Genomic DNA, 10529 nt, shown 5'->3' with positions numbered 1-10529 from the left:
AATTGATCTGAATGTCACCATGATGAGAACTGTAATTATATGTAGGTACATTTTTAGATGGGGTTCCACTGAGACTCCCCACAACACCAATATGCTATCAGTCAATCAGCATCCATTGGCATTGGACCTTCAGAGATTGTTTTTAAAGGATCATTATCTATGAAAGGATTGTTCTATCAGTCGTCACAGCTGACCTTGCCACACCATGTTGCGGCTGGTAGAGAAGGAAAAAAATTGTATCTGGTTATCTAGAAATTTACTAGGAGAAGTGTGGAGATGATGATGAGATGGATCTATCAGGACAAAATATGAGCCAAGGGAAGAGAATGTGACCGATAAAAAAAGTGATACTGTTTGAGAATGGACTGGGTAAGGTAAGATAAAAATATTTAAAGACCAGTGACAACTAGACCTCGGTTATGGAGATGGCCCACCATGGGAAAAACAACAGAAATGAGAAAAGTATTAGTAGAGTCTTGAACTTTGGATTTAATTACAATTAAATAATTGATTAACATTAGTTATTTTTCATACACTGTTGCTATATCTTGCCATTCTATACATTTTAATAATTTACAAATGTGTATATAATTTAGTTTGCAAAGTGTCAAAGCTGCATGCAGTGAGAAACCTTGATTGGACTATGAGTGTGAGAAATGAATCGAGAGTCACAGAAATCATACTTCTAGGATTTGGAAATCTTTATGGCTTCAAAATTTTGATTTTCATCATTTTCCTTAACATTTTCTTGTTCACAGTAAGTGGAAATCTTCTGATCATTGTGTTAGTTTCCATCAGCCGTCACCTTCATTCTCCCATGTACTTCTTCCTTTGTCATTTATCACTGTCTGATATTGTTCTCATAACGAACACTCTCCCCATCCTGCTGGATACAATCTTAAACGGTGGGAAAGGAATGACAATTCTTGGCTGTATAACTCAATTCTATTTTTTTTGTGGCATAACTCTTACAGAATGTTTCCTGCTCACAGTGATGTCCTATGATCGATACCTGGCTATATGTGTCCCATTGCGTTACGTCACTATTATGGATTTCACACTGCGTACCTGTCTGTCTGTCTTACCCTGGATGTTAGGATTTACCTCGAACCTATTAGGTATCATACCGGTATCTAACTTTCAGTTCTGTGATGGAAACATCATTGATCATATATATTGTGACTTTTCCCCTCTCCAAAAACTTTCATGTTCAGACACGTCTCTGGTGGAATTTATAGCCTTTTTATTTTCTACTCCTTTTTTTATTTGTCCTTGTGGTTTTATCACAGTGACGTATATTTATATCCTCCTTATGATACTTAGGATCCCTTCTACAACCGGAAGACAGAAAGCTTTTTCAACCTGCAGTTCCCACCTTCTTGTGGTTGGTGCCTTCTATGGGACTTTGATAATAAAGTACATGATACCATCTATAGGTCATTTATTGCTTTTAAATAAGATTATGTCATTGCTGCATACTGTGTTTACCCCCCTATTTAACCCTTTAGTATACAGTCTAAGAAACCAAGACATCAGATTAGCACTAAGAAAGATTTCTGAACGTTAGAGACACTTTTTATTCATATATATTATAATATCTGAAAATGTCTCTAAATCATTTTTAATAAGCTTCACTGCTTAAAATAAAGGAATTGATGAAAATTGTCCTCAATAAAATAGCATTAAAAAGACATGTCTATATATTTTATTTATAATTTATTGGTATTCGGTATATTTAAACAACAATCTTCAGAAACAATGTCTTATAGCCAACACATATATCAAGGGCATGTGCAATGTTTAGATTGTAAGTTCTTTTGAGCAGGGACCTCATTACCTCTTGTTCCTTTAAGTCAAATTTGTATGTTGAACTAATTTATTTGTTTTATGGGTGCTGTGGAAACAGCTTTTTAAATAATACTAATAATAAAAATAATGCTATGTAAAGTAAGCTAAAGTCCTTTTTGTGATGTAAAATACAGTCCAATTTCCTCTTACTGCACCCTTGTCTGGAGTTTAAAGAAATCCACTTCTTAATTTTGCCTCAGAGAAGAACTCAGTCAATGGTAAGGACAGAAAATAGTATAAATTCTAAAGATATTTTAATTGCTCAAATGAATAAACTTCACTTACAAATTATAAATGGACAAAAGGTTCTACAGACATATTAAAACATTGTCTGGTATTCACTAGCAAGCAAAAAGGATCACTTGGTGTGTAGATGGAGTGGGCAATCAGGAAGACAATTACGTGATTTTAATATTTCATGAGGAAAAGTCATGATTTTATGAAAGACACAGAGGTGAGTATTGCTTAACCCTTTCTTTACTATCCACAAATAGCAGCAAAGAACACAAATAGAAAAAAATAGAACATACACCGTGAGACACCAGCCAATCCACACTATAACAGTAAGCACCACCTCTAAACCTTCCTCTTTCTTTGGAGATGTGACACATTATGAGGAGAAACAGAAAACAGGAACACATGGAAAATACCAAAATCAGGAAAAAACATCAACAAAGTCCAGTGAAGGACAGTCCAGGAAAACTTCTCATCTGGAAACCACTCCAAGATGGAACCAAGCCATCCCAATCGAAAACAAAAGGGAATAAGAAGTTGGAGGTCAATCATGGCCAAACCATGACAGATTAAAACAAATTATTAGTAGAGAGCATTATGGATTGAATTACAATTAAATCATTGATAACTTTTTAGGTATGTTCACATTCTGTACATTAAAATAGTATAATTGTATAGAAAAACGCGTCACATCTGCATGCAGTAAGGAGCCTTGATCGGACTATGCATAAAGAAACAAATCGAGGGTCACAAAACTCTTACTTCTAGGCTTTGGAGATCTTTAAGATTCCAACATTTTAATTTGCATCATATTCCTTAACATTTTCCTAATCACAGTAACTGGATATCTTCTGATTATTCTGTTAGTATCAATCAATCATCACCTTCATTCTCCCATGTACTTCTCTCTATGTCATCTATCACTGTCTGATATTGTTCTCACAATGAATACTCTCCCCAACCTGCTTTATACAATCTTACACGGTGGGAAACAAATTACTCAATACTATTTCTTTGAAGGCATAATGGTTACAGAATGCTTCCTGCTCGCAGTGATGTCCTATGATCGATACCTGACTATGTGTCCCATTGCGTTACGTCACTATCATGGACATTACATTGCGTACCTGTCTGTCTGTCTTATCCTGAAATTTAGGATTAACCCTGAACATATTAGGTATCATACTGGTAACTTTCAGTTCCGTGATGGAAACATCATAGATAATATATATTGTAAACTTTCACCTTTCCAAAAACATTCATGTTCAGACACGTCTCTGGTGCAATTTCCAACCATTGTGTCTTCCATGGCTATATTTATTTGTCCTTGTGTTTTTTTTCATATTGACTTATGTTTATATCTTCCTTACTGAGGATCTCTACTACAGTCGGAAGACAGAAAACCTTTTCAACCTGCAATTCCCACCTTCTTGTGGTTGGTGCATTCTGTGCAACATTAACAATAAAGGAAAAGTACAGTAAAACTACATATTTTGTCTCCTGTCATTACTAAAATTAAGACTATAGGTGCACTAAAGCTAGCATATTGATTTATTTAGACTAAAATTGACATGAATGCATGAACAGTCAAATCGGGCCTAGAGTGTAACTTAACTTTTTAAGATAGTAACAACTTTTTCACTTTCTTGATGATGAAATGAGTTTACACTAAACTCCAGCACTATAGGGACCTTGCAGGAAACTCTCCTGGTATAAACAACATAAAATATAAAATAGACTCACTGGTGTTCTTAGCAATACTTCAAATTTATGAATTTGATGGAGCCCTAGTGTTAAGCCTTATTTTATTTCTGATTATTTTGAGTTTTAAAAAATAATCAAAGTATATTTTGCTTCTTTTTCTGTATATTTCAAAGATATCTTAAGCAATCTGTTGGTAAGTAATTTTACTTCTTTATCTAGAAAGTGTTTTCTCAGGAAGAATGTGCTGAGACTTCTCAAATTGTTTTTTTAAGAATGCCCTGGGAAATATATTAAAATGTTGTTTAATACAATATCCTGCTCCGTGTAATATATGATAAGGATGTATATGCGTATAAGGATGTAATATGCATATATTCCTTGTGCTTTGGAAGTGTTGACACATTATTCATTACGCAGTAAGATTTATTTGTATTTATTTTTTTTACAAACCTTATCATCTCTCGCTGAGTTCCTATGAATTTGTTACAATGTATCTGTGTATTTTATTATTGTAATTGTAGTCTCTCAGGTGTTTATTCACTGAATTGTATCTGAAATCTGATTTACAAAATGCAACCCAAATTTGCTAATCTAGAGACATTCTCCAAGTTATCTAAAGTCACATTTAGATTTAAATTCACTGCAATGTAGTACGTTTATAAAGCCCTTATTGCCGAGAATTCATAGATAAATCAGAGTGAATATGAAATTGTGTGTAAAAATAGTAGAATTTGAAAAGTAAGCTATTTTTTGTCTACAATTTTTTTATTAAAATTAAATTCTGGACAATTCACAATTTAGTGAATAAAGTTTAAAGGCTTTTTTTTTACTAATGAGAAAGCAAAGTGTATTCAAAGTGAATTTCAAATGTAAGCCCAGTGTCAGAATAGCTGACCTAGAGAATGTTTCCAATTTAGGTTTTGGAAGATTAAATTTGAAATTTGCCGTGAGTTCTCAGTTTAGTGAATACCTTCTGAGTGATTTTCAGGGATTTATTCACTAAACTGCAGATGGCGGTAAATTGAAAACAGAATTGTAAAACACAGACACAAACAGTCAGGCTGTGACAATGGCCGGGTTGGAGAATTTTTTCAAATCAACTAATTTGGCATAAAGTCTGCTGTTTGGTTTTCAATTCACTACTTAAATTGCTAAATTCTGGTTAATGCCACAACCTTTTAAAGTGCACAGAGATTATTAGAATATTATCATGATTTTTATATTTTTTATATTTTATGATAGTGGAATATTTTCTTTACCAAAAATGTAAAGTGCCAAAAATGTGCTCTACCCTCCTTAACCCAGCATAGCCCCCATTACATAGTTACATAGTTACATAGTTAGATAGCTGAAAAGAGACTTGCGTCCATGAAGTTCAGCCTTCCTCACACCTGTTTTTTGCTGTTGATCCAAAAGGAAAAAAAAAAAAAAAAAAACCCCAGTTTGAAGCACAATTTTTCCACAAGCTAGGACATATTTGCTTCCATGCTGTATTCCATACTACTTGTAATACAGAGGTCAGGAATGTCTGAATACAGGTAGAATTTTGTATTGAGAGTTAAGAATAATATGTGCTATTTGTTTTTAAATTCATTACAAGCAAAAACAGGGGGGAAGAGGCAGTGCTAAATAACAGAGAGAAGGGCAGGGACCCAAAAAAGGGAATCCCTCAAGACCCTAATAAAAACAACGTAAAAAATGTGAAGACTTTTTATTGTTTTTTTACCTAGGTCCACTTGTTGTTGTTTCTCCATTTAAACCATTTGGTCTGGCTTTCATTGGTATAGATTACTGTTACTAGCCCGGAACGCAGCCCTTATCCTCTTCACATCATTACAAGTAAAACTTTATTAAATAACCCTTTGAATTATTACTTGATTCACTACAATATCCTGCATCCAATGTAGCCCCCAGTCTCAGCTCCCATTCTGTCTGCCATACGACGTGCTATGTGAAGGCCATGTCTTTCTATGGGTAGACCATTGTATTGGGAGTTAATTTACTGACTACATTTTTTTTTTTTTTTTCATTTATACCACATTTCATATTTATATTGACTTCTTGGAAAATGTTTCAAAACCTTTTAGGAGAAACTTCGAAACCAGGAAACCTTATTCATATTTTTCTTTACAAATAAATCTAATTAAGTAAACATTGCTTTTCCAGTTATGGTGTCTTACAAATTGATCTGAATGTCACCATGATGAGAACTGTAATTATATGTAGGTACATTTTTAGATGGGGTTCCACTGAGACTCCCCACAACACCAAGATGCTATCAGTCATTCAGCATCCATTGGCATTGGACCTTCAGAGATTGTTTTTAACCCCTTAAGGACGGAGGACGGTTCAGGACCGTCATCGGCATTTTTGCGTTGCCGACCGGTGACGGTCCTGAACCGTCCTAACCGTCCAATGTACTTACCCGATCGCCGTCGTTCCCCCGGCGGTGATCGGCGGTGCTCCTGGTGTGGGGAGACTGCCTGCAGCCCAGACAGTCTCCCCATGGCGGTTTAGGACCCCTGTGGCCATGTGATCGCCCAACAGGGCGACCACATGGTCACAATAGGTGTCCTAGTCTCTGCCTGCAGGGGGGCTGTCTGTGCTGACAGGCAGTCTCCCTGCAACTGTAAAATCAGTGTAAAATCAAAAAAAAATTTAAAGTTATAGTTAATAAAAAAAAAAATATTATTATATATGTGTATATATATGATATATAGACATATATTATACCTATATAATATATGTCTATATATCATATAAATATTGTCATGCTAAGTGTATTTTTATATTTATATGTACATATATTAATATAAAAATACACTTATAATTAATTTACACACGTATATATATAATATATATATTAACTATATATATTGTATATATATATTATTATAAAATACGAATAATAAATAATTCAAATTAAATTTAAAAAATTAAAAATAATAATAAAAATTAAAAAAAATTATATATCTATACGAAATTTTATTCTAACTGTATTTTGATATTAATATATATATATTTATATCAAAATACACTTAAAATGAAATTGTATATATATCTATGTATATATAAATAAATAAAAAGAATGCAAACTATTCATATGTCCATATACAAAATTACATAAATAATTATATAAATATACACGTAGACTTCAAATATATAAATATGCATATATATTTAAATTCTACGTGCGTATTTATGTAATATTTTTACATAATTAAGTTATTTTATTGATTGCAATTTAAGGGACCTGCCTGCCAACCCAGGCCGAAAGTACAGAGAATTTAATTTGCTATCACTGTATTTTACCCTGTAACGTTCTACGACACCCTAAAACCTGTACATGGGGGGTACTGTTTTACTCGGGAGACTTCGCTGAACACAAATATTAGTGATTCAAAACAGTAAAACATATCACAGCGATGATATTGTCAGTGAAAGTGACTTTTTTTTGCATTTTTCACACACAAACAGCACTTTTACTGATGATTTAATTGTTGTGATACATTTTCCAGTTTTTAAACACTAATATTTGTGTTCAGCAAAGTCTCCTGAGTAGAACAGGACCCCCCATGTACAGGTTTTATAGCGTTTTTGAAAGTTACAGGGTCAAATATATGGGTCAAATATTTTTACATTGAAAATGGCCAGGTTGGTTACGTTGCCTTTGAGAGCGTATGGTAGCCCAGGAATGAGAATTACCCCCATGATGGCATACCATTTGCAAAAGAAGACAACCCAAGGTATTGCAAATGGGGTATGTCCAGTCTGTTTTAGTAACCACTTAGTCACAAACACTGGCCAAAATTAGCGTTCAATTTAGTTTTTTACTTTTTTCACACACAAACAAATATGAACGCTAACTTTGGCCAGTGTTTGCGACTAAGTGGCTACTAAAAAAGTCTGGACATACCCCATATTGAATACCCTGGGTTGTCTACTTTTAAAAAAATATGTACATGTGGGGTGTTATTTAGCAATTTATGACAGATAATAGTGTTACAATGTCACTATTGATACATTTTAAAAATGTATGTTTTGAAACCGCAATATCCTACTTGTACTTATAGCCCTATAACATGCAAAAAAATAGCAAAAAGCATGTAAACACTGGGTATTTTTGAACTCAGGACAACATTTTGAATCTATTTAGCAGTTTTTTTCATTCGCTTTTGTAGATGAGTAAAAGATTTTTCACATAAAATTAAAAAAACTTGTATTTTTTTCAATTTTTCATCATATTTTTTCATTTTTTTTTTAAATTAAATTACATGAGATTATATAAATAATGGTATGTAAAGAAAGCCCTTTTTGTCCTGAAAAAAACAATATATAATTTGTATGGGAACAGTAAATGAGAGAGCGGAAAATTACAGCTAAACACAAACACCACAAAAGTGTCAAAAAGATGCCTGGTCGCAAATGTACAACATCGCAAAAAAAGTCCGGTCCTTAAGGGGTTAAAGGATCATTATCTATGAAAGGATTGTTCTATCAGTCGTCACAGCTGACCTTGCCACACCATGTTGCGGCTGGTAGAGAAGGAAAAAATGGTATCTGGTTATCTAGGGATTTACTAGGAGAAGTGTGGAGATGATGATGAGATGGATTTATCAGGACAAAATATGAGCCAAGGGAAGAGAATGTGACCGATAAAAAAGTGATACTGTTTGAGAATGGACTGGGTAAGGTAAGATAAAAATATTTAAAGACCAGTGACAACTAGACCTCGGTTATGGAGATGGCCCACCATGGGAAAAAACAACAGAAATGAGAAAAGTATTAGTAGAGTCTTGAACTTTGGATTTAATTACAATTAAATAATTGATTAACATTAGTTATTTTTCATACACTGTTGCTATATCTTGCCATTCTATACATTTTAATAATTTACAAATGTGTATATAATTTAGTTTGCAAAGTGTCAAAGCTGCATGCAGTGAGAAACCTTGATTGGACTATGAGTGTGAGAAATGAATCGAGAGTCACAGAAATCATACTACTAGGATTTGGAAATCTTTATGGCTTCAAAATTTTGATTTTCATCATTTTCCTTAACATTTTCTTGTTCACAGTAACTGGAAATCTTCTGATCATTGTGTTAGTTTCAATCAGCCGTCACCTTCATTCTCCCATGTACTTCTTCCTTTGTCATTTATCACTGTCTGATATTGTTCTCATAACGAACACTCTCCCCATCCTGCTGGATACAATCTTACACGGTGGGAAAGGAATGACAATTCTTGGCTGTATAACTCAATTCTATTTTTTTTGTGGCATAACTCTTACAGAATGTTTCCTGCTTGCAGTGATGTCCTATGATCGATACCTGGCTATATGTGTCCCATTGCGTTACGTCACTATCATGGATTTCACACTGCGTACCTGTCTGTCTGTCTTACCCTGGATGTTAGGATTTACCTCGAACCTATTAGGTATCATACCGGTATCTAACTTTCAGTTCTGTGATGGAAACATCATTGACCATATATATTGTGACTTTTCCCCTCTCCAAAAACTTTCATGTTCAGACACGTCTCAGGTGGAATTTATAGCCTTTTTATTTTCTACTCCTTTTTTTATTTGTCCTTGTGGTTTTATCACAGTGACGTATATTCATATCTTCCTCATGATACTTAGGATCCCTTCCACAACCGGAAGACAGAAAGCTTTTTCTACCTGCAGTTCCCACCTTCTTGTGGTTGGTGCCTTCTATGGGACTTTGATAATAAAGTACATGATACCATCCATAGGTCATTTATTGCTTTTAAATAAGATTATATCATTGCTGCATACTGTGTTTACCCCCCTATTTAACCCTTTAGTATACAGTCTAAGAAACCAAGACATCAGATTAGCACTAAGAAAGATTTCTGAACGTTAGAGACACTTTTTATTCATATATATTATAATATCTGAAAATGTCTCTAAATCATTTTTAATAAGCTTCACTGCTTAAAATAAAGGAATTGATGAAAATTGTCCTCAATAAAATATCATTAAAAAGACATGTCTATATATTTTATTTTTCCAGGCTAATCATGGCAGCATATACACATGGGTTAGCTCCTCCCCTTACAGCCGATAGGACAGGAAAACCACCAAGGTTTTAAAAGGAGGCTCCATCCCTAAGGTCCTCAGTCTTTTTCCTGTCCTACAGCCCTTAGGACGTGAGCAATTTGCTCCCTTAACTTACGGACATGTATGTTTTTTTTTTTATCTTCATTACTTTATTTGCCTGTTTTACTGTAGTACATTATGCAGTTGTGCTTTTATGCTGTGATGCATTTAAGCTTTGATATCTTTAAACTAGTGCATTATACAGCTGTACCTTATTTTTAAGATTGTGGTACATTATGCAGTTGTGCTTTTGCTAGGAAGCATTTAACCCCTTAAGGACCAAACTTCTGGAATAAAAGGGAATCATGACATGTCCCACATGTCATATGTCCTTAAGGGGTTAAGCTGTGTTGCATTTCAGCTGTGTGGCATTTAAAACTGTTTCATTTAAATTTGCATTTAATACTTTTGCATGTATTGAAACTGCAGTGCATTTGAAGACTGATATATTTAAAACTGTGATACATTTTGAAAACTGTGTTACCTTTTATATCTTGAGGCCTTTAGACTGTGGTGCCTTTAAACTTTGACTTTTTGCACGTGGTTGCCTTTTCAACTCCCTTGCAGGCACTTTTGTTATCTATTTTGCTTCCCCTCGGTCCCAGTGATTTATACCCATG

The 10529-nt window shown here is 34.0% G+C and overlaps 2 protein-coding genes across 2 annotated transcripts; both read left to right on the top strand.

Moving 5' to 3' along the window:
- Positions 1-643: 643 nt before the first annotated feature.
- LOC134612304 (olfactory receptor 11L1-like) lies at positions 644-1567 on the top strand. Its single transcript, XM_063456643.1, has one exon. The coding sequence runs from the start codon at positions 644-646 to the stop codon at positions 1565-1567; it is 924 nt and encodes a 307-aa protein (XP_063312713.1).
- Positions 1568-8749: 7182 nt separating this feature from the next.
- LOC134612303 (olfactory receptor 11L1-like) lies at positions 8750-9673 on the top strand. The gene has a single exon (XM_063456642.1). It carries the CDS (start codon positions 8750-8752, stop codon positions 9671-9673), a length of 924 nt encoding a protein of 307 aa, XP_063312712.1.
- Positions 9674-10529: the final 856 nt, after the last annotated feature.

Source organism: Pelobates fuscus, chromosome 5, assembly GCF_036172605.1.
Source record: "Pelobates fuscus isolate aPelFus1 chromosome 5, aPelFus1.pri, whole genome shotgun sequence".
Lineage (NCBI taxonomy): Eukaryota > Metazoa > Chordata > Amphibia > Anura > Pelobatidae > Pelobates > Pelobates fuscus.
Note: the sequence above shows the minus strand (reverse complement) of the source record. Positions and strands in the feature narration are given on the sequence as shown.

Bases quoted from the DNA above. Each gene is read 5' to 3' on its own strand.
- LOC134612304 (XM_063456643.1), top strand. From the start codon at position 644: ATGAGTGTGAGAAATGAATCGAGAGTCACAGAAATCATACTTCTAGGA.
- LOC134612303 (XM_063456642.1), top strand. From the start codon at position 8,750: ATGAGTGTGAGAAATGAATCGAGAGTCACAGAAATCATACTACTAGGA.